Raw genomic sequence first — 24245 nt, forward strand, 5'->3', positions numbered from 1 at the left:
CAGGCAAGGGGTGCACACCGGGGTGGAGGAGATCGGGTCCCTGCCCTCCTCGGCCAGGCTGACCAAGGAGCAGGCGCAGCAACCACAGCTCAGGGTTCGAGGAGTTACAACAGGCAGTTCAGGTAGAGTCCAGGGCTGTGCTCAGTGACGGGTGTGCTCAGCTGCCTGCCGCCCCGCTGAGAAAGGATCCCAGGTTCAGGGACCTGTGGGGCGAGGTTTCCAGAGCCTGGGCATCCAGATCCCTGCCTCCCACGGGCCTCCTCCAGATCCCACACCCTGTGGACCCACGAGCTGGTTTTTCTGGTTTGCTCCTCCAGGGCAATTTGCATATTTCCCCAGGAACCATCCAGATGCTGGCAGGCTGTTTTCAGACCCAGACCAGAGTTCCGCAGTTGTTTCCGGAAATCTGGGTAAGTATTATTTAAGGTTTCTTTTCCTTCAGAACCCTCACCACTATCTAAGATGGTCTTATTTTATCTATTTTTTTAAGATTTTATTTATTTATCCTTAGATGGGAAGGGAAGGAGAGAAGGAGAGAAATATCAATGAATGGTTGCCTCTCTGAGTCCCCTGCTGGGAACTGGCCTGCAACCCAGGCATGTGCCCTGACTGGGAATCGAACTGTGATCGTGTGGTTCACAGGCCCGTGCTCAATCCACTGAGCTACACCAGCCAGGGCTAAGATGGTCTTATTTTAGATATTACAAGTTTACATATTGTCTGTCTGTCCCACCAGAACTTAGCTCCAAGATGGGGGGTTGTTGTCTGTCTTAGTCACCATGTGTCCCCAGCAGAGATGTCGGACAGTGCCTGGCACATAGTAGGTGCCAATACGGGTTTATTAAATTAACTAACTGCTGAGTTTGGGGAGGAGGTGAATTTGTGTTTTTAGTTTGCTCAGACCTTAAGGAAAGGTCCTTCAAATCCCATAGAGACATCACAGTGTTTTTTCTTTTTCTTTTTTCTTTTTTAGTTTTTATTTTTAAATAATTATAGACTACAGGCAGTTGTAAAAATAGTAGTATGGAGAGGTCCCACATGACCTCATAACTCCTTGCACAGCTGTGGCCTTGCAGCTAAGTCTCAGTCCTTAGCGGGGAGAACGCGGTCTGCGGTGCGTGGCGCCTGGCGGCAGCATCCCCTCCCACCTCGTCTCTTCCCTCCCACTGTCCAAAGCCTGGCTGCACTGGGCATCTGTCTGGTTCTTAAAAAGCATCTTCTCTTACCCTGGTTGGTGTGACTGGGTTGGTTGGAGCATCGTCCCATAGACCCAAAGGTCTCAGGTTCAATTCCTGGTCAGGGTACATACCTAGGTTGCAGGTTCGATCCCTTGTCAGGGTGTGTAGAAGGCAACAAAGGATGTTCTCGCACAGGTAGATGTCTTGAGTGCTCTCTCTAACAGGAATGAAAAAAACGTCCTTGGTGAGGATAAAAAAGAATTGAAAACCATTCTCTCTGTTCCACCTCAGAGTCTTGACATGTACCGTCCCCTCCGCCCAGAGCCTGTTCTCCCCCCCGACCCCACCCCTGACTGACGTCAACTTCTCCAGGAAGCCAGGCCCCGTCGTGCTACCCCTCTGTCTGTGTTTCCTCCATCACAGCGTTCATTCTACTGGCTTGTCGTCATCTGTTTACTCGTCTGCCTCTGCCACAGTCCTGCTTCTTCTACTGGAACGCCCTCCCATCCATCCGCAGTGCTGTCCCCTTTATTTCCTGCAGGCCTCTGCTGGGACGGCACCTTTACCTTTCACTGCATGCCTTGGTGACTTCCCACCTGCCCATCACTTCATACCCCCCTCACCCTGCCTAGCTGTTCTTCCCTGGTGATCATATGGTAAACCATATGGTNGTTTCCTCCATCACAGCATTCATTCTACTGGCTTGTCTTCGTCTGTTTACTCGTCTGCCTCTGCCACAGTCCTGCTTCTTCTACTGGAACGCCCTCCCATCCATCCGCAGTGCTGTCCCCTTTATTTCCTGCAGGCCTCTGCTGGGACGGCACCTTTACCTTTCACTGCATGCCTTGGTGACTTCCCACCTGCCCATCACTTCATACCCCCCTCACCCTGCCTAGCTGTTCTTCCCTGGTGATCATATGGTAAACCATATGGTAAACCATATGTTTACTGTGTATTGGGTGGACTGCTGAGGGCATAGACCCGACAAGCAGACCACCCAAGTGCAAATCTTGGGTTCCACCACTTACCGGCTATGCAATCTTGGGCAAGTTACTTAAGTCATTATCATTACGCATTGGTGTATTATTGCCTGTGTCCCACCAGAACATAAGCCCCTTGAGAGCAGGGAGTTTGTCAGTATTGTCCCCTGATCTGCCCCAAGGCCCAGAACAGGACATCACACATTGTATACCCTTCCTCATTCATTCAGCGAGTGGTTACGGAATGCCTGTAATACCCAGGGCCACCTTAGAGAGCTCCGGGTGTGGCAGTGAAGAAGCAGCCAGGGGCCTGCCTTGAGAAGCTTACGTTCTATGGGTATCTGTAGGTAAGTGAATAATGTAAAAATATATTATTGAAGATGGGACTAAGTGTTGTAAACCAGACGGGATGCTGGGGTAGAGGGGCAGAAGTACTTTAGCCTGGTGACATTCGGGCTGAGGCCAGACTGATGTCAAGGTCAGGGGATGGGTGTCCCAAGCAGGGGGGATGGCAAGTGCAAAGGCCCAGAGGGGAGGCCAGCTTGGGTGTTTGAAAAGCAGGAAGACGGCCAGTGTGGCTATAGTGTAGTGAGCAAGTCGAGTGTGGGGGCGTGAGAAGCTTAGAGGCAGGCAGGCTGATCACACAGGGTGTTGTGGCCCATCCTCAGGGGACTGGGATTCATCCTGGTGCAGTGGGAAGCCTTCCGAGGCTTTTAAGCAGGCAAGTGACAGGACTGGTGTATGTGAAACAAAGACCATGAGGGTGACTGTGGAGAGAACAGATTATAGGGCGTCAAAAATATATTTGTCAATCTGGCTGGTGTAGCTCAGTGGATTGAGCGTGGGCCTGTGAACCACACGATCACAGTTCGATTCCCAGTCAGGGCACATGCCTGGGTTGCAGGCCAGTTCCCAGCAGGGGACGCGCAAGAGGCAACCACACATTGATATTTCTCTCCCTCTCTCCTTCCCTTCCCCTCTAAAGATAAATAAATAAATCTTTAAAAAAATAATATATTTTTGAACAAATGAGTGAATTTGGCCGGAGCTGCGCTGTTTGTGCACTAGCTACTGGACGGGGCAAAGGGAGGTTTACTATTGTTTGTATGGAAGATAATAACAATAGTTAAGAAAAAATGCAAGAATAAACTGCGTAGCGCATATTCATAACTGTGCACCTACTTTTGCCCCACCTGGTATGTCCCCCTCTCCTCTGTGGTTAGAGGCAGGCTAGCTTATGCTTCTCTGATGGAGGGCTGTTTATTCTTGAACTAAAAACCACTGTGGGTCTCCCTAGAGACCAGCCCAATAAAATACCATCCTGGGCCCCTCCAGGTAATGGGCACAATTGCCACAGCCTCCAAAGGGCACGTGGAGTTGATTACGTGCAGTGGAGATTGCTAAGCCTGCTGGCATGGCTGGCTGCTGCCCCCAGCGCCATCCTCGGTTCCTGGCTTACCGCTGTCCCCTTAGTCCACCACCATGGTCCGGGATGATCCTCCGAGCCAGGGAAATCTGCGAATCTCAAACTTGGGCTCGTGGAGCAATCGCTGGAGGCCAGTCGTGCTGGGTGACTTTGGGCAAAGTCTTTTCCTCTCTGTGCCTCAATTTCTCCATCCAAAACAAGGAAGAAGGATCCCTGTGCTGGTGTAGAGGAGAGAGCACAGGGTTTAGATCCAACAATCCAGTTTGACTTTCATCACATACTTGCTGTATAACCTGGGGGAGGTTATTTGGCCTCTCTGAGCCTGAAAATCATAATGGCTCACAGCCTGTTTAACCTTACAGGGCAGTTGTGAGAGTTAAATAGATTGGAAAGTGCTTTGTAAACCAGAGGTGCCAATACAGATGTTGATTTGTTGCTTCTAATGAAACTCAGGGTTCTTCTGAAAAGCTAATGAAGTACTAGTTGTGGACAGACTTTTAAATGACCCCTTCATGGACGTTATCTTTTGAGAACAGAAACTTTATAGCAGGATGAGAATGGATCTCTGTCCCCTTGTCCCTCTGGGAAGGAAGGAAAGAATAAAGGGAAGGAGAGAGGAAGGACCTCCCTCCCTCCTTCCTTGGTCTTTCCTCTTCCTTTCTTCTCTCCCTCCTTCCTTTCATTGAAACAGAACGTACCTAGAGTGCACAAATCTTAGGTGTTCAGCCGAATGGCTTTTTAATACACTTACACCCATGTAATCACCACTTAGGTCAAGATAGAGGGCATCACCGTCACCAGGAGCTTTCCTGTGCCCCTTCTGAGCCGGTATTCCCTCCCACGGGTAACCTCCCCTCTGACCGCGACCACCTCAGGTCGGTTTGATCTGCTCTTCACATTCATATAAACATAACCCTACAGAATGTATCCTCGTGAGTGGCTGTCAGCTTACCATTGTGTCTCTGAGATTCGCTCTTGTTGCTGTTATTAGCCAGCCTTCGTTCTTTTTCATCGTTGTGTAATAGTCCACTGTTTGAATATGGCACAGCCCATCCATTCGGCCGCGAGCGTGTGGGTTGTTTGCAGTTTGGGACTGTTATGAATGAAGCTTTAATGAGCATTCATGCATGTGTCTCTTGATGGGCAGAGCCCTCATTTATCAGGAGTGGAATTACTGGAGCAGAGAGAACATATGTTTAGCCTAGTGAATAATGTCAAACCCCTTTCCAAAGGTGGTTAACGCTTTCATGAACAGTGTATGAGAGTTTCCTTTGCTCCATATTCTCACCAGCACTTGGTATTGTCGGTCTTTTTAGTTTTAACAATTCAGACAGTGAGTGGTAGTATCCCGTTGAGTTCTTTCTATCCTTACCGAAGGACATGCTTACTGATTTTAGGGAGAGGGGAAGGGAAGGAGAAAGGAGGGGAAATATCAATGCAATATTCTATTTGTCTCTTACCCTCATCAACACTTGGTGTTGTCGGTCTATTATTTTAGCCATTCTGATAGATGAGTAGCAGTGTCTCATTGGGTTGAAATTTCTATTTCTCCAATAACTAATGATGTTGAACAACTTTGCACATGTTTATTGGCCACTGGTTATCTTTTATGAAGTACTTATTTGGCCTATTCTTTTTAGGATTTTTTTTTTTTGGAAAGAGGGAGAGAGAGAAACATCTATGTGAAGGAAAAACATCAATCAGTTGCCTCCTGTTCACACCCCAGTGGGAACTTGAACCCACAACATAGGTATGTGCGCTGACCAGGAATCAAACCAGTGACCTTTCAATGTATGGGACAATGCTCCGGCCAACTGAGCTACACCAGTCTATTTTAAAAGTTGCCTCTTTTCTCCTTCTTTCTAACTTAAGGGGTTGCTTGTATACTCTGGATACAAATTCTTTCTTGAAATACATGTTGAAAATATCTCCTACTAGTGTTTGGCTTGTGTTTTTACTCTCTTAAAGGTGATGAATAGAAGTTCTTAATTCTAATGAAAGCTAGTTTATCAATCTTTTCTTTTATGCTCAAATTTTTGTGTCCCATTTAAGTGACCTCTGCCTTCCCCCGGACACATTTCTCACTCATTGGGCTTTTTTTCCTGCAGGACTGGCAATGGCCACACGAGACAGGTCAAGCCTCAGGCCGCATCCAGGGGCCAAGCCAGCCACGGAGGGGGAGCCACGTCAGCCCATGGGCCGGGAGTTGTCCGAGGCTAACCGCTTTGCCTATGCGGCCCTCTGTGGCCTATCCCTGTCCCAGCTGTTTCCAGAACCTGAGCAAAGGTGAGTGCTTTTGTCTCACAGCGGGAAGGTCACACTTCTTCAGGGAGACCATTAGGGACATCCCAAGTGGCCTGCCAGGTGTTTGGGGCACTACAAAAAGAAGGAAGTCACTGTGCTTGCCTTTAAGGAGCTCACAGCCTGCCAGGGGAATAGGACATCTCATTCAGCACCCACCAGCATTTTCTGAGCACCTACTGTGCGCCAGGCACCATTTGAAGTACATGGAAGATATCCATGAGTAAGGTGAATAAGGCAGACTGTACCCCTGCCCTCAGGGAGGACACAGTCTAATACAGAGATACTTATTCATTCATGTGAGATGCATTTGTTGAACTACTACTATATTCTGGGTGTACTACAAGACCCTGTAGGTAAAACAAAGAAGAGCAAGGTCTGGTGGGGGTGGGGTGCTACCTAAATGACTAAATATAATAGTAACAGATGGGGTATCACAGGAGCAAAAGAATGTCAAGTCTGATGAACATGTTAATATCTGCTATTGCCACTATCAAACAGGTGCATTTAAATGTCTATTTAAAGTTCTAATAGAGAGTTGTTCAGAGCTAGGGCTTTGGCCCATAAGGGCTTCGGCCCATAAGGGCTTCAAGGATTCTATGGGGAAAGAGTTTAGAGGCAGGAGGAGGCCAGTAAGGAGGCTGATGGAGTCACTGGGGAGACCAGGACAGTGACCAAGAGGTGGAGAGAGGGCACGGGTGAGACACAGCTTTCTCGGGGAGAATGGGGTTGACTTGGGAATGGGCTGGATGTTGTACGGGAAAGGGAGGAGCTAACTATCCCCAAAGGTCCAGGCAGGGAGGGCGCCTAGGAGGGGAGAGATATCATTACTGAGATGAGGAGCAGCAGGTTGGGGGACAGGAGATGACAAGAAGTGTTTACATCAGCAGGGTTTTCAAGATCCTACCCCCCAAGCCTCCCCCGTGAGTAAATTTCCCCGTGCCTTGGGTCTCCACTGGGTGTTTCTGTTCGACTGTATTGTTTTGTCTTTTATTTCTGTCTCTCCCACGGGACCCAACACTTGAGTATATTCATCTCTTTGGGGGTCACCTCCGGGAAGCATTCCCTGACCTTCCCCACTGTCAGAGCAGGGTGTTTCTCTACCTGTTTGCCCAGTGACCCATCACCGTGACCCCAGGCTGCACTGTACCTCTTCCCATACCTGCCACCCTGGCAGTTTGAGCTCCCGGAGAGCAGAAGCTGCCTCATTCACCTCTGAGTCCCAGTGCCTTACGCCCAGCTTAGCGCAGCAGAGACAGGGGGTGAGGTTCACAGCAAGAAGGGGTAGATCCGCGCTGGCTTTATTAGCACAGGAGACATTCCCTGGGCTTTGGACTCAGATCTGGGTTCAAATCCCCAGCCCCTTTCCAGGTACATGTGACCATGTGCAGGGCACTTAATTTCCCTAAGCATCAGTCTCTTCCTCTGCGGGTGGGCTGACAAGACCCACCCTTGCAGGGGGATGACAAGAATTAAATGATTGGAGAAAGGTGGTCAAAAGGTACAAGGTTTTGTACAAGATAAGTAAGCACCGGGAGGTAAGGTGCAGCGTGAGTGTAATTAACGCTGCTGTGTGATAGACACGAAAGTGGTTGAAAGAGTCCTATGCATTCTCATCCCAAGGAAAACAATTTTTGCTTTCTCCTTTTAGTGTATTTATATGAGATGCTGGATGCTAACTAAGCTTACTATGGTAATCACTTCACAATATATGTAAATTAAACCGTTATGCTGGTTGGTGTATATTAATATATGTAAGTTAAACTTACACAGTGACACATATATATATATATATATATATGTATGTATATATAAATTATATCTCAATAAAATGCAGGGAGAAGTAAATGAGATCATGTAGGTAAAGCCCACAGCACCATGCCTGGCACATAGTAGGTGCTCAGTAAATGGCACCGGTTACTTGCTAGCTCTGTGACTTGTTTTATTTGCTCCAGTTTCCTCATCTGTAAAATGGAGACGATACTGAGCTTACTCCTGCTAGCAGGGCATTTGGAGCGGCACGTCACAGTAGATTCCTTTTTTCTCACTTAACAGGAAATCAAAAGGTAGGGAGTTGCAGGCCTGATTCTGTGCCTCAAAAAACCTTTGGGTTGGTTTCTCTGCGGTTCCCTGGGCCTTTGCCTCCTAATCACATTATGGCTGCTGCAGTGCCACAAATCACATCCTCACAGGAAAAGGCCCAAGGCACAGGAGGAGGGCAGGAACTCCCCTGAAGTCTCTCTCCTCAGGGAGGAAGGCTTTCCCAGACTAGGCCAGGAAGACTTCCCCTTTTGGTCACTTGCCCAAGCCTCATCCATAAAGGGGGCTGGGGAAAAAAAATAAAGGCACTTGCCATTGTTAACCTCTATCGTGAGAGGTAGGTTCCGCTGGCCCAGGGGGAGGAGCTGGGGAATTACTGGTGCAGAGAAACAGCATCCACCAGAGAGGGTGCATGTGAGGAGGGAATGTGCTGACCGCCCTGCAGAGCCTGCCAGAGAGCTGCTGCCAAACAAATATTAGATAGTCTCATTATTAATAATGAAGTTGCACACTCTACACAGAGGTTGGGATATATCTCATTGGATGTTCTGTTCCCGAGCAAGCCAGAGTCCTATCTCCCGCAAGGGTTCGACTCTCTCCCTCTTCTGGCCAATCCCAGTGCCCTGTCTAGGAAGACTCCATCTTTCTGGAAGCTTCCCCTGACCTGGTAAACCCCTACCTGATAAGCTGATACACAGGTGGGAAAGAGCTTTGTGAACCTGGGCACTGTGCCAGCCTGTGCTGGGCACCACCTGTGCGGGGCACGGAGGGAAGTGAGTTACTGTCCTCTGTGCCCCTCTCAAGCACACATCCAAGTATTGTCCTAAGCACGCTGACCCGGAAGCATTTGCCCTGAGGCATTCCTTCTGGGAAGTTTCTGATTCCGTGTGCCAACTCTTTCCACGTGGTTGGTCTTGGTTTTCCTTGGCCCCAAACACATTTTATGCACAGCCCCAATTTTTTTTACAGCCCACATCTGCTCTTGGTTTCAGTCGTCATAAGAAAACACTCTGTGGCCCTGGCCAGTGTGGCTCAGTTGGTTGGAGCATCATCCTGTGTACCAAAAGGTTCTGGGTTCGATTCCTGGTCAGGGCGCGTACCTAGGTTGCAGTTTCGGCCCCCCGTTGGGGTGTGGGCAGGAGGCAACCGATTGATGTTTCTCTCTCTCCCCTACTCTCTCTCTAGAATCAATAAATGTATCCTCAGGCAAGGATTTAAAAAATAAAAAAGCGAAGCAAACACTCTGTCGCCACTGTTGTCCACATGGGACATAAAAGCAACCCTTTTAGGCACAGTCATACCTCAGTACTCGTCAGCTTCAGAACTTGTCAGGCCCTGTACTCGTCACGTTTTGATGAGAAAAAAAAATGTTTCAGCACTCGACGCTTGCTCAGGACTCATCCCACTTGCTAGAGCTTGTATGAATAAAGACACCATGCCACACCATGCCACAATAGAAAATGTTTCATCATTTGGTGCTCAGAGGTTTCGGCACTCATCATGAGTTCCGGAATGAATTAAGGATGAGTACCGAGGTACCACTGTATTTCTTTTTTTTTAAGAGTATTTTTTCAGTGTTTTTTAAAAGGTTTTATTTATTAATCTTTAGAGGGGAAGGGAAGGAGAGAGGGAGAGAAATATCAATGGATGGTTGCCTCTCGTGCATCCCCTGCTGGGAACTGGCCTGCAACCCAGGCATGTGCCCTGACTGGGAATCGAACCGGGATCCTCTGGTTCCACTGTACTTATTTCTTACCCATGCCATTTTCTACAATTAATTCTATTCATAAACATGGAGATAGGCGTGAGTAGAGCAGGGCCCTATGTTTTTCTTAGAGGACGGGGTATTTTAGCTTGCGGGCCATGTGGTCTCTGTCCCAGCCCCTCAGCTTTGCTGTTACAGCCTAAAGCAGCCCGAGCGCACATGTAAAGGACCGGCTGTGACTGTGTGCCAGGGAAACTTAGTCTACGAGAGCAGGCTGCAGGCCAGATGTGGCCGCCTGCGAAGTCTGCAGGCGCCAGGAGAGCAGGGAGAGCTCTGGACTCAGGGTCTCCGGCTCCAGGTGGAGCTCAGCCCTTCCCAGACCCATGAGGAGACATTTAACCTGTGCAGCCCCGGGGGCTCCACCTGCAAGGTCGGGTAAGGATGAAAGAGGGTGTTCAATGCACCTGCCTAGCCAGTGCCCGCCACGTGCTGAGTGCCCAGGAATGCAATCTCTGGGGAAGGGCGATCTCCGTGGGTAAGCATGGCCTCTGGAGTCAGACTTGCAGCCTTGAACCCCGGAGCTGCCCCTTAACCGCTCCAGGTCCAGGTGTCCTTATACCTAGAAGGGGTAAAAATTGTACACCCCTCCCTCATGGGGGTGTGATGGGAAGTGAACAGGTGGTGTGTACAAAGCACTTAGCGCGGGGACCAAGGGATAGTTGCTCCGTGGTTGTCATTTTTTGTCACTGTCGCTGTTGACTTTCATGGATCTCGACTAGACCTCCCACCACTTTAGAAGGGGTTACCGAGGCCCTGTCCCTCAAAAATGCCTTTTGTTATTTGATAGATTGCTGTACGGCCACTTTACATATATATGAAATATTTATTAATTTACTCGTTCATTTAAAGAAACACACATCTAGTGCTTTGTATGTGCCAGGTATTACGCTAAGCACATGACAGATATTAACTTACTTAATCTTTTCAACACCCCTATGAAATAGGTTTCATCAGTATCGCCTCTTTTACAGATAAAGAAACTGAGGCACAGAGAGGTTGGGTAACTTGTCCAAGATCCCACAGCTAGAAGCTGAGCTGGGATTTGAACCAGAGTGTGTGCTCCTGACCCCTCCCCTCTTGGTATGAGCTGCTTCTCTGCCTCCCGGACCTACTTCACAGACGCAGGGCCAGGCCTGCTGGCCTCAGCCCTGCACCCTCTCGGCAGGGAAGTTTGTTCCTAAGGAACGTTCGGTCCACGTGGTCCTCCCCCACCCCCTGCATACCCCTAACACCATCCCGGGGCGACCCCAGAAATGGCGGCGAAGGAAGCTGTCATAGCTGGAGGAGCAGCAGCTAACATTCATTGAGGGTTATCGGATGCCAGGCTCTGTGACTGTGTCACCGTGTCATCTCATCTCTCCAGCCAACCCGAGGCAGGTCCCGGTGTCAACCGCAGTTTGCGGCAGAGAAAAATGAAGCTGAGAGAGATGAAGAAAAGACACGAGGGGGACACCACAGGGGACTCGGGGGCCTCACTCTGCATGCACCTCGTTCCCCACTGCCCCCCTCGGCCATCTCATAAGTGAAAATTATGGCACCAGCTCACACAGGGTGAACAACTACTACGTGCCGAGCCCGCTCTGGGTGCTTCCTGTGTCTCGTTTCATTTAACCCCCAACAGCCTCCTGATGTTGATCTCTTAAACCCCCTTGCAGACAGGGAAACTGAGGCACAGGGAGGTCAACTTGGCAACATGCTGCATCGCTCACATGCCCCTTTAAGAATAAAAGACTTCCCCCCAGCTGCTGAGAGGGCTGTGACGGGCTGATGGGGTGGCATAAAGGCCCACCGAACCTGCCTCATGAGGGCAACTTTGAAGGGTCACCTGCCTTCAGCACCGCCTGCAGGGTTGCCTGAGGCCTCAGTAGAGCCGGCATGTACCTGGACTGCTCCCCCTACACAGTCCTGCGTCCTCTCTGCCCCCCCCACAAACACTGATCCCAGGAGGGTCCTGATAATCATTTCAGAGCCGCCTCCTGGGGACCCAGACCCTAACAGTGGGGCCAGGATTTGAGTTCCCCCCGCCCCACCCCTGCTCCTGTCAGGATCCCAGCTCTCAGGACCCGGGTGGGCGGGCTGCCTGGGATCCCTGGGGGCGGGACCGGGTAGTGCAAGCAGGGAGCTTCCTGATGTTGCCGCCACCCCCAGGGAGCTCTGCTTGTTTCTGGGAGGCCTAGTCCCACCCTGGTCTGGCCAGAACTGGGGGTGCAGAACCCAGGACAGGGAGCGCCAGGGCGGTGGGGTGGAAGCTGGCGGGGTGCTGGGTTGGGAGGTAGCCTGGCCCCCCCCCCTCCGTCTCAGCCTTTGCTTGGGCTCCTCACTGACTCCCCTGCCCACCTCCCACTCTGCTCACTGCCCTCGCTGCCACCAGTGGTGACTTCGAGTCAACGCCTAATGTGGGTGCTGCCACTGTCCCCCAAATGCCATGTGCTTGCTGCAGCGTCCCAGCCACCACCCACCCGGGGACTCCTGTGGGGCTCAGGTGCCCCCTGTGGAGAGAGACCCCACGGTGGCAGTGGCCATGGAGAGGACAGACTCCACCGCCCTTTATCTGCTGCATGTGGCCGACTTTCCCCGAGAAAACGCCCTCAGTGACTTCCAATGGCAGCAAACCTCCTTCCGGGGGAAGCCTTCTCTAGTCGCTGCTCCCCGCCTCCGCAGGCCCGTCTGGGGCTCCCTCTCTGCACTCACCAGGGCTCGGTCCCTGCCCCTGTCCTAGCGCGTCACGTGCCACCAGGATCTGTTAGTCACGTCCCTGTGTCCACTCGCTGGGAGCCCGTCTCACTCCTCCTGAGCCCGCAGACCAGGCACAGCCCTGGCTCAGGCCAGACCCAGGGCACGTGGTCAGGGGCTGCTCACTGACCTCTGGTTTATCAGCCTCTTCGGCCAAAGTTTCTCTGGGGGAAGAAGCTAAAATCCCCACCACCCGAAATTGGATTTCGGCTCCTTTGGATTCCACACGCCGTGGTCACCATGGTTTTTGATGTGTTGGCTGTTCACGTGCGTGAACACGTCCACGCTGAATTTCCCGATGGCCTTGTGACAGTCTGGAAGCTTTGGGGTCTCAGCTGTGTCTGCCTTTCAGCTCGTTCTGCACGGAGTTCGTGGCAGGCCTGGTGAAGTGGCTGGAGCTGTCCGAAGCCGTCTTGCCAACCATGAACGCCTTTGCCAGCGGCGTGGGAGGCGAAGGAGCTGACATGTTTGCTCAGATTTTGATGAAGGATCCCATCGTGAAGGAGGACCCGTTGGTGATCACTCAGGTACCCCTCCCCCCCAGGCCGCAGCTGCCGGGGAAGCCAGAACAAATCATTTCCTTAGTCAGTCTGGACATTGCTTCTGGGTCAGGTGGTGGAAAGATAACATATTTCATCCGAATATTACCTGGTGATGATGATCAGAGCTAATGTTACATCATCATTATTGAATATTCACTATTGATTTAATTTAGTACTTAAGCAGTACTTAGTACATGCGAACACCTTTGCAAATATCAACGCATTTAATCCTCAAAGCAACTTTATGAGGTTGGTCGTGGGAGCATTCCATTTCGTCCAGGAGAACACCCAGGCCCAGCGAGGTTAAGTAACTCATGAAATTACTCATAAAGTCAAGGTCCTGCAGCCGACAAGGGGCTGAGCCCGGATTCGAACCTGGGCGGTCTGACTCCAGAGCCCCTGCTCCTGAGTGCCGTGCTGTGGTGCCTTTTCTCAGGAGCAGCAGTTTTGCTGTGTGCCCTCAGGCTTGTCACACACCTGCTCTGTGCACGGTGCAACAAACAGGGAGCTGTGACTCGGTCGTGGCGGGTCAAGTGAACAGATTTAAACAGCCCTTCCCCTCCTCCATTTCACTCCCGGAAACCCTCACACATTCATTCATTCGCTTGTTTATTTGTCTGACTCACCAGTAGAGTAGGAGGCAGAGAGGTTGTCTGTCTGGCTCTCCCACTTAGTAAGAGTCAATAAATGGTTGTCCAGTGAGCCGGCTGCTTACATAGCGACTTATTGCCAATTCCTGTTACTTTTCCCCCAGGACCTGCTGAGCTTCTCTCTCAAGGATGGTGAGTTGATTTCTAAGTTCTGTGAACTGTGGGCGTTCGTCTTCACCTGGAGCCTGGTTGCCCCTGGTCTTTTTGCTTCAAGGAAGGAACGGGAGCCCCACGTCGTCGGGTGGCGGCGCGCACTTCCTTCGTGCCAAGCGCTGTGTGGTGCTTCTCGGTGATCGCCTCATTTTATTCCTCGTCATGCCCTGAGGTTTTGACCTTCTAAGCAGCTCTTGATCTGGCCCTTCCCCGTCCCCACCCCCCACCCTGGTCTGAGCCACCCCAAGCCCCCTCCTGGATGACAGCAGGGGTCTCCTCCGAGGTCTTCCTGCCACCACTCTGACCAGCAGTGTCCTCCACCCTGCAGCTCGAACGACCCTTCCCAGACACATGTGTGACAATACTGCCTCCTGGCCCGGTACCCATGACCACTCCCGCTGCACTCGGGAGAAAGATGGCCCTTCCTGGTGGGCGGGCCCCTCCCTGTCCTCCCCTCTCCCGTGTGGAGCGGGCCCTGCTTCTGGCACCAGCCTGTCTGCGAGGGCCCCTCCCCTGGCAGGAGTCCTGCCCCAGCCCCTCTCCGCCTCTCCCTCAACCCTCCGCTCAGTCGTCGCTCCCCAGGGGCAGCCGTCCGGCCTCCCGCCTGTGGCAGTGGAGCACCTAGCCACGCGCTTCTTGGTGTAGTGACTGGCTTCCCCTCCAGACTGTGGGCTGCACGGGGGCGGAACCGTGCGGGTTTCTTCACCACGTACGTCCAGCACCTGCACATAGTAAACACTCAGTAAACGTCCGTTGGTGGGTTAATGAGGCGGATCCTGGTGGCACATTTTGTGGACGAAGAAGTCCGCTCCGAGAGGTTAAGCAGTTTGCCCACGATGGCTCAGTAAGGGCAGTACAGGGTTTCACTACGTTCGTTTCCCAGGGCTGTCGGAACGAGTTATGGGGGGCTTAAAGCAGCAGAAACTTCTTCTCTCACAGTTCTGGAGGCCAGACGCCTGAAAGCACAGTGTCAGCAGGGTCTCGCTCCCTCCGCAGGCTGCGTGCGGGAAGAATCCTTCATGCCTGTTGTGGCAGCCGAGGGCTCCAAGTGTCCTTGGCTTGTGGCTGTGTCGCTCCTTCGTCCTCCATGCTTTTTCCTCCTCCCTTCCCTCCCCTCCGCACAGTTCCTGTGAGGACATTGTACAGGCTGACCTCACCTTGGGGTCTTTAACTTAGCTATGGTAGCTCCCCCGCTTATCTGCAGTCTAGCTTTCCGTGGTGTCAGTTACGCATGGCCCGCCACAGTTTGAGGATATCAAATGGAAAATTCCAGAAATCAACAATACATAAGTTTTAAATTGCAGGCAGTTCTAAGGAGCGTCATGAAATCTCGAAGGCCTGCTCTGTCTGGCCTGAGATATGAATCATCTTTTCGTCCAGCGTATCCCTGCCCCGTCCCGTTAGTCACATAATAGTCATCTCAGCCATCGGGTCATTGGTCAGAGAGACCGCACTCACCTAACTGTTATTACAGTATGTTGTTGTCGTTGTCTGTTTTACTATTAGTTATTGGTCATCTCTAACTCCGCTTACTTTATGCATTAGCCTTTATCACAGGTATCTGTGTAAAGGAAAAAGCATCGCATTTATAGGCTGCGGTACGATCCACAGTTTGAGGCATCCACTTGGAATGGTGCAGAGAAGGTCAGGGTCAGAGTGGGGCTGTTTGTTTGGTTCCTTCCCCACAAGCGCCGTGAGGGCGGGGCCCTTGTCTGGATGGTTCACCGCCGTCTCTCAGCGTCTGCAGCAGTGATGGGCGCGTGGTGGGCCTGTAGTGTTGGATGGGTGGATGGAAGGAAGAGTGAATGGACAGAAGGGTGGGTGGGTGGCCTTCCTTTAGAGCGCGAGTTTAGATACTAACAGCGTGGTTTGTCTGAACTTGAGGGTTAAACTGTGCAGCGGAGGCGGAGTCTGTCTGTGCTGCTGGATTCCTCTGGGTGTGAGGCGAGGCAATTAGATGTGAAATTAGCCGAGGAAATCAACACAAAAAGCTGCATTTCTCAGAACTTCCTGGAGGGCTGACCTTTACCAACAGCATTAGGATGTTGGTCCCAAAACAATGCCCTTTGGGCAGCTGGGTGGGATTTCTTGTATGTCTATGTAATTATTTTCTTCTCATCCTGTGACAACCCACAAAGCTCTGCCCACACAACTGGAAAAGTACATCTCTTGTGTGTGGAGGGTTAACCTGCACCTGAGCTAGCCCTGCACCGGGCTTTGCCACCTTGGCGTGACTGACGTTTGGGGCTGGGTCATTCTTTGTCATGGGGCCACCCTGTGCATTGTTGGGTGTTTGGGGGCACCCCTGACCTCTGTTCACCAGATACCAGAAGCACCTCCTGAGTTGTGACAACCAAAAATGTCTCCACACGCTTTCAAATGTCCTCTGGATGGTGGGGGGGCCGGGCGGGGGAGGATGGGCGTGTGGCTGTTGCAAAAACAGCCCTGGATTGAGAAGCAGTGCTCCGGGACTCAAAACATGGCCCTCTCAGGTGGGGCTGGTTTATTGGTACTTGGTCATCTTTACAGTTACTCTAGTTGCTCTCCTAGGTCCCGCACAGAGCTTGTGAATTACTGCAAAGTGTACAGTCCTCAGATCAACTGCTAAGTAGGTCCTGTTGTTCCCCACCTACAGGAGAAGGAAACTGGGCTCAGAAGGCTCAGTAGCCCAGGACTACATTTCAAAGTTTAAAACTTCCATTTAAGACAAAGCGAGTCTCACTGGGAACTCTGCGTTGGTGCCCAGGAAACTTAAACTGAGTCGTGGACTTTGCCCCCTGTCCTCTGAAGCCAAAGACGGCCTCAGTCTAGGCCGTGGGACCCGAGGCGGGTGTGCCGCACGGGGCCAGCCATCTCTGCCGCAAACTTGGCTCTACTTCCCGACCTGGCCTTTATTCCTGAATTGTGAGCCCTGCCTCCCCGATGGAGCCAAAGGGTTTGAGATATTGGGCTTTGGTTGTGGTGAGATGCCAACTTTGTCACTGGTTGCCGGGGTCTCCACCAGCATCCTAGAGAGCCACACAGCTTGGGATCAGTGTTTAAAATGGCTGCTTCATTCACTCAGCAGAGAACTGATCACCCACTGTGTGCACCAGGCCCTGTGCTGGGCTCCAGGTGTTATATTCACCACAGCTGCTATTCATTGTGTGCCTACTACATGCGGGCGCTGAGCTCACTACTTTATTCTAATTCTTTCAAACCCCTTGGCAACCCTGGGAGGTGGATACTGTTACTGTCCCCATTATACAAAACAGGAAAATACAGCACAGGAAGTAACCTGCCCCCGGCCATAAAGCCAGAACGTAAGGGGGTCGAGATTCAAACCCAGGCAGTGTGATTCCAGAGTCCACTCTCAGCTGCTGTTGTGCCTCCCACGTGGGGGGAAATGGATAAAGCCCTTGTCCTCACAGCTGCCCTAGAGAGGGAGTCGGGAGACCGAAGGCAGAGTGGGTGCCCCACGTGGCTGGGGCCAGAGGCGCCGCTGATTTGCCGGCATCCTAGAGGGTGGAGCTGAAGGGAGGCCTCAGAAGCAGTCCCTCTGCTCCCATGACATTGATCATGACATTGTCCCCCCAAAATAAGCTATGATGAGAAAAGGCAGGACCAGACCAGAAACTATCTGAGTTTGACTTCTTGCCCGTGAGGGGGCCCATCCTAAAGTTCCTGGCCCTCCAGCCACACTGTCCCTCACAAGTAAAGACCCTGAACGTCTGCAAAGGGGCTAAAACTCCAGCGGGGGGGCTAGGCCAATGCAGCCAGACCCTAGCTCACTTGGAGGGCCCTAGTGGCAGGAAGGGACCAATTTATTTTGCAGAAGCTGAAGCATCAAACTTCAGAACTTGGGGGGGGGCGGTGGGTACTGCGTCATGCTGAAGGCCAGCTACCACTGCTGTAGTATAATGTCATTGCCCAGCACTGCAGACACCCAGCAGAGGAGACCAGCCTGTGACATTCACTAGAATGTCACATCATAGGGGCCCATCATGGACCAGGAGCCCTCTCCTCCACACTCTGTGACATGACTTCATGTTTTCACTTTTCACCTGAGCAAGGACGAACTCTGCACTCGAGGATCAGTGCACAAGTAGAGTCCCTACCCAGCTTTGTCACGTCATCGGGATGTTTATCCTTTGGGCCGGGCCCTGTTCTGGGGACCAGGGGACAGGGCAGAGGAAACAACTACCCTCATAAAGTTTGTATTTCGGAAGGAGAGAGGAACAAATGTGAGTGCGATAGCGAGAGCTCTGTGAGAAATAAAATGCAGCGGGAAGGGTAGAGAGTGCTGGGGGTAGCTGGGAAGGCCCCTCCGGGTGGGAGTCTTGGGAGCAGAGACCTGAGTTAGGGGGAGGAGCCCCGGGTGAGGATCTGGAAAATGAGCCTTCCAGGAAGTGGAAACATCAAGTGCAAAGGCTCTGCAGAAGGAACATTCTAGGAGGGAAGGTCAGAAATTTGGCCGGCAGCCTTCTGCAACATGGCAGGGTTTGAACTTGGTTCTAATGGTGACAGATTTCAGGTCTACATTATCTCCCAGGAAAGAAGAGAACAAAGTGCCGGGAGGCCTGAGTGGAGTTCCTGGGGCTGGGGACACTGGAACCAAGGAGGGAGAGGACCCAAGGAGAATCAGAGTGACAGTGGTCTGTCCCTCCAGACCGGTGGTGATTCTCAGACGTGGCTGTGTGTGCTTGGAGATGGGTCCCAGGTCCCCTGCCAGAATCTACTGGGTCGGAATCTCCCAGAGGTGGCACTTGTTGGATGAGAGAAGTCCCATGGGCAACACCCCTTTTCTCCGCCAGTTTGGAGCCAGTTGAGAGATTTCACAGGAGGCAGACGGAGCTGCAATGTCAGTGGGTGACGGGAGAATGTGGCGGCAGTTTGGTTGATTGAGTGGTGTGACATGTCCCACCTGAGGGAACCTGCTGGAGTGGGCAGCCAGGCGGGTCCCAGAGAGAAGAGGGTGTCAGACCGGACCTAGCCGGACACGTCCCTCCCACGCAGAAGGGCAGCGGGGGAGGGAGAGGAGGCAAGTGGGAAGACGGTGGGATGCCTGAGGCCGGGCAGGGAGCCTCCCATACACCCTCCAGCATCAGAAAAGGGAGCCCTTCTCAGAGTCCCATCGGATTTGGGAGTTTGTATTCTAGACAACGCGCATCGTCACACGGCCTATTCGAAGACTAGCTGGATACTAAGTCCTCAGGCCTGTCCCTCTTTGTCAAAAAGGTCCCATTTGGAAGCCTGTCATTGTGCTGGAATCATAAAGAAGTTGACCTAAAGATTTGAAGAGTTCCTTCCTTCCTTCCTTCCTTCCTTGAATAAGTGTTTGAGATCTTACCGTGTGTTGGGCTCAGAAATGCTGATGAGTGACTTGGACCTAGAACACAGACAGGTGCATAAGATGGAGAGAGAGGGGCCCGTGCAAGGGACAGTGGGCCCCACCCAAGGGGTGCCCTGGAGACGGCTCAGAGGAGGTGATGGCTGAGCCACATCCTGGGGGGGGAATAGAAGTTTAAGATTTAAGTAGTGGACAGAATAATGCTCCCCCAAAGAGGTCCATGTCCTAATCCCTGGAGCCTGTGACTTGTCACCTGTGTGGCAGTGGGACTTTACAGGTGTGAGGAAGTTGGGGATTTTGAGATGGGGAGGTCTGGATTATCTGGGCGGGCCCAACCTAATCACCGGGTCTTTAAGAGGGAGGCAGGAGGCTCTAAGTCAGAGTAGGAGACGGGATGAAGGAAGCAGAGGGCGGAGGGGTTGCAGGGGAAACTGGGAAAGATGAGAAAGCAGATTCTCTCCCAGGCCCTCCAGAAGGAGTCGGCCGGCCCTGCTCACACCTCAAGTTTAGGATATTGGGCCTCCAGATCTGTGAAATAATAAATTTGCATTTCTTAAGACACTAAGTCTAGGAATGTGTTACAGCAGCCGTAAGAAATGCATACATTGTACTTTGTATGATGCACCACTGTGGTGACTTACACTTATTACCAGAGAACTTTTCACCAGAGGGGCAAAGGGATCGAAGGCCCCTTCAATGGGAAAGTGAAATGGATACCACAGAGATGTTTTCAGATAGAGGCCATACGACTGGGGAGACTTGGGACGTAAGGGGTGAGGGAGGAGGGCGGTGGGCGTCCCTGGTCTCTGGCTCGGGTGCTGGGCCACACAGTGCCCTGAGGCTGGGCACCCGAGAGGTGAGCCAGAAGGGTCCTTTATGCCACACAGGGTACATCATCTGGCGGATGGGATGGGGCACAGCTCAGGCTGGCAATGGCATCAGTCGCGGGAGAATAGGGGCACTTTGCACAGGGCCCTGCCCCCCGTGCCACCTGAAGACAAACCCCTGACATGGAGCTGGTTTGCCTGACCCCCTTCGGGTGCCCTCTCCTCGTGAACCATTCTTGCAGGCTTCTGGGCTTGGGCACAACACCTCCAGTCAGATTCTGACAGATTCGTTTGTCCAGTTGTAAATTAACCCAAGGTGATGATGGGTAACTTTTCAAAGGCCAAAAAAAAAAATCCTTTTTAACATATTTCCTTCTCCTTTTGTTCCATGCAGTGTTTTTCTCCCCCTTACTTGGGAACCTGTGATATAGCACGTGAATTTTCTGTCCATTTTTTTAATCTGTTTCATTGCATAAGCATTTTTCTCAGTGACTACGCACTTTTAGGGCTCATTCTTGATGGCTTTGTAGATGGCTTTGTAGTTTTCCACTGGGCGATGGGCTGTAGTCACTCACATAACCCCCAATGGCAGAACCCTCCTGTTGTGTCCGCCTTCATGTTACAGATGCAACGGTGAGGCCTTTATTGACTAAGCATTCCCTACATTTAAGATTGTTGTCTTAAGATTAGAATTCGGGAAGTAGAGTTCCTGGGCCAAAGGAGCTGTGCGTCTTTTCCCTGGGTTTTTGTGTACGTGTGTGGGGCAAAATAGTGACATAAACTTTAGCCCCTTGTCCGCATTTAAGCGCACAGTTCAGTGACATCAGGTATATCCACGCTGCTGTGCGACCGTCACCACCATCCGTCTCCAGAGCCCTTCACCTCGCAAACTGAAAGACCACCCCATGACACCCTAACTCCCCATTCCCCGCCTCCCGTACCCCCCTGTAGCCCCCATTCTACCTGCCGGCCCTATGACTTGGGGGGTGCACACTGTTTAAACTTTTTGATATAAATATGGTGTGCATGACATGAAGCTTCCTCTAGGGAGTTGATGTCACTGACACTCCCACCTGGGCATTGGTGGCCACTGTCTCCCTGAGAGCTTGGGGGTTACATTGTTTTAAAAACCTGGCCCTGGCTAATTTGGTGAAAATAACACTACCTCGCTGCCGGTTCCTGTTTTTAACGGTTGCCTGGGACTCCATCCAGGAAGCTGCGCCCTTGTCTGAGTGACCGGTTCGTGCGGCTGTGCGTTTCGGGCGTTTGCAGGGTTTGTTGGTTACTCCACTGGTAACCTCTCCGTTCTCCAGAGCCACGCTGACTCTCTGCTCGTGTTTCTGTCTCTCTCAAGGGCAGTACGACGCGCGGGCCCGAGTCCTCATTAGCCACTTGACCTCCGTCCTCCGAGTGCCCTTGGGGGAGCTGGAGCTCCTGGAAGAGACGTTCCTCGAGAGCCTGAAGGAAACCAAGGAGGAGGAATCTGAGTAAGGGAGCCCTGTGACCCCAGCCCCACCTGCCGGGAATTGAGAGCTTTTCAAGTAACGGTCCCCTCTTTCCTTTCCCACCATTAAGAGACCGTGCCCAGGGTGTCCCTTGGGCAGCAAGGGACACTGAGGGGCCTCAGCAAAGTCACTCAAAGTCGCTTCCCCCTCTGGGGCCCCGTTCCTCAGTCCTAGGAAGAAGGAGTTGAATGGATGGTGGCTAAGGGCTGGTGACTAACACTCTGTGGCCCCGATCCCCTGCTTCCTACCAGGTTCTCGTCCGTGGGCTGGAGTGGCCTGAGTTTAAATCCCACCTCTGACATCCATCAGCTTTTTTTGACCTTGGGCAGGTGCCCCCACCTTCTCTGAGCCACAGGATTCTTACCTGTGTAGCGGGAGTAAGGATAGAGTCCCCCCAGGGTGGTCGTGAAAAATGAACTCAACCATATCATAAGGTGCTTGAGCCGGGGCTGGCACGAAGGTATGGAAGGTATGAGTCCTTCCCTTCCCCCGTGCGCCCCTGCACCTGCCAGCTGTGGAGTGGCTTTGCTACCTACGTCTGAGTGCGTAGAGGGCAGTTCTCCTGGCACCGTGTCCAGTGCTCAGCTCTTTGCTAAACACCTTGCACAGGCTCAGAGCGACCTATCGATCCAGTCGCAGCCTAATCACCGCCTGCTCTCACCAGGCACGTCTCACAGCCTTGAGTCATGACGGACACAATGACTGGCTCTGAACAGCCAAGTTGTGCCAGCCCAGCCCACCTGGGAATCTAGCCCCGAGGCCAAGTTCAGAACTGGAGCCGGCCCCCTGCCAGGGTTTGGAGAGGGAGGAGGCAGTTTCCCTGAGACACTCGGGAACTCAGTCTGTGGAAATAGAAAACAGACTGGTTTTGACTCCCAGAGCTGTGTCAATAAAGAAACACCTGGACCCAGGTCAGTCACCACCATCACAGGGCTGCCCAGATTCCGGGGCTGGATCGAACACTGATAGTATCTCATGTGCCTTGAAATGCAGAAAACTCTCGGCTCTTGTTTGCAAAGCCTGTTGTCAGAAAGAAACACATCACCCAGAGGACTTGTTCTGATTGTAGTCAGATCAGGGAATACCCTGGGCCAATAACATGGCCCAGTTCTGCTATGTTAGACCTTGGACAAGTTAGTTAGCATCTCTGGGCCTCAGTTTCCTCACCTGCAAAATGGGGATAATAATAGCACCCTGTTTATACGGTTCTTGGAGGTTTCAAATGAACCATCCGTACGTGTGAAGTGCTTCGAGCAGGCCTTGTACAGAATCACTAGTTGATGAGCATCACTGTTTGCTAGAGTCTCTGCTATCAGAGCCGTAATTACCCTGTATGAGTCCTTTCCTAGAAGAGCACTCCACATGTGGAATTTGTAAATTCGGTGTTAGGGACTTTGGAGGCCTCCCAGCTTCTGTCTGTGGTCTGCGGGAAGACTCTGAGACCCAGGAAAAGGGTAGTGAGTGTTCAGCCTCGTTCTCAGTTGGATTCTGCTGCAGGTCTCGGTGTGGCCCTGGGCACGCTGCCTTCCCTCTCTGGGCAGCAGGGCTGGCGCCGTCACCAATGCACACAGGGGATCGCATTCTCTGTCGGCTTCTTTTAACTCCAAGGTTTTGTGTTTCTGCAAGGTGAGCTTGTCACTCGGCACCCCAGGGCGATCCTTTGCAGCTGGGGCTCGGGGTCTGATGTGCCTCCTTTCTGCTCTTGGGTCCCAAGGTCATCCAGGCTTCCCCCACTTGTTGGATGACTTCACTCCTCCACACCTCGCTTTCTTCATCTCTGACCCGGGCATCATGGAGGTGACTCCCTCATTAGGCGGTTACGAGGATTAAATTAATGAATGCACATCAAAAGCTTGGACAAGTGCCTGGGACACAGCAGGCCTTGGGAAACGTGAGGGAGCGCACTGCTGGAGGCTGACTCAGGTCACGTCACAGTGACATCGTCAATATCTAACTTTTATTGAGTGTTGACTGGGTGCAGGCCCAAGCCGTCGCCTCATTCCGTGGTCAGAACAATCTCCTGAGGGTTTTGCGGGTAAAGGAACAGAAAGAGAGGCGACATGACTCGCCTAAGGCCGTGCAGCCGATCAAGGCACCGTCTGATTTTACCACCACGTCCAGTCTGATGGGCATCCCTCCAGGCCCAGCTGGACATCCCAGGTTCCCCCCTTAATCTGAAGAAAGCAGTAAAGATAGTTCTTGTACTAGGGAAGTGTCTCTAAACTTCCCCGAGATAAGCTCTCCCTCTCTATCAAGGGAGAAAGTGATTAAAACAAAGAAGAGGGTGGTGGTGAGGACCGAAGGGTAAGGAGCACCCTCTCGGGGGAGGTAAGCTAACAGGGAAGGCCCCGGCTTGTGGGACAGTGGGATGGGCAACAGGGCCTCTTCTGGGGGCCCCTTCCCTGGGCGTCTGTGGCTTTGGCCGGGGATCTGCGTTTAGGCTTCAGCCTCTGTCTTTGGAAGGCTGACACAGGACACCAGCTCAGGGTCATTTCTGGCTTTCCAGAACCTCAGTGTGGCCATGGCATGTAACCAACAAGCACCATCAGTAACAGGAACAGGGCTTTAAATCGAAAGCCGTGCCCTGCATTCTCACTTCCACATACAGGGCATGTGGTCGATGTGACTCGGAGCACATGGCTCCTCTTGTGCCTTAGATGCGGAAATTCAGACAGCGGAAGGAATAGCAGGACTAAAAGGCTGTGGTAATTAATGATGGCTGGGAAAGCTCTTTATTTTACGTACAAAACAGTTCTTAAGAACTTTCAAGTAATTACACACACAAGGAAATAGACTGGCGATTCCGGTGAACGTTA

General features: G+C 52.0%; 1 protein-coding gene across 6 annotated transcripts in view; it reads left to right on the forward strand.

Moving 5' to 3' along the window:
• The window catches only part of TMCO4 (transmembrane and coiled-coil domains 4), a 76729-nt gene that overhangs the window by 9320 nt on the left and 43164 nt on the right, over nt 1–24245 (forward strand). For 3 of the 6 annotated variants that reach the window (XM_037032723.1, XM_037032721.1, XM_037032727.1), the window contains 6 exons: nt 318–410; nt 2389–2505; nt 5693–5870; nt 12776–12950; nt 13720–13747; nt 21279–21411. In XM_037032723.1, the coding sequence (XP_036888618.1) occupies nt 5701–5870; nt 12776–12950; nt 13720–13747; nt 21279–21411 (506 nt within the window). In that variant the 5' untranslated portion in view covers nt 318–410; nt 2389–2505; nt 5693–5700. Of the gene's footprint in view, nt 1–317; nt 411–2388; nt 2506–5224; nt 5335–5692; nt 5871–12775; nt 12951–13719; nt 13748–21278; nt 21412–24245 lie in introns of all 6 variants that reach the window. The other 3 variants (XM_037032725.1, XM_037032724.1, XM_037032726.1) reach the window with 3 other exon arrangements.

This window comes from Sturnira hondurensis, unplaced genomic scaffold, assembly GCF_014824575.4.
Source record: "Sturnira hondurensis isolate 20B ecotype Veracruz unplaced genomic scaffold, ASM1482457v3 Scaffold0021555, whole genome shotgun sequence".
In the NCBI taxonomy this organism is placed as follows: Eukaryota; Metazoa; Chordata; class Mammalia; order Chiroptera; family Phyllostomidae; genus Sturnira; species Sturnira hondurensis.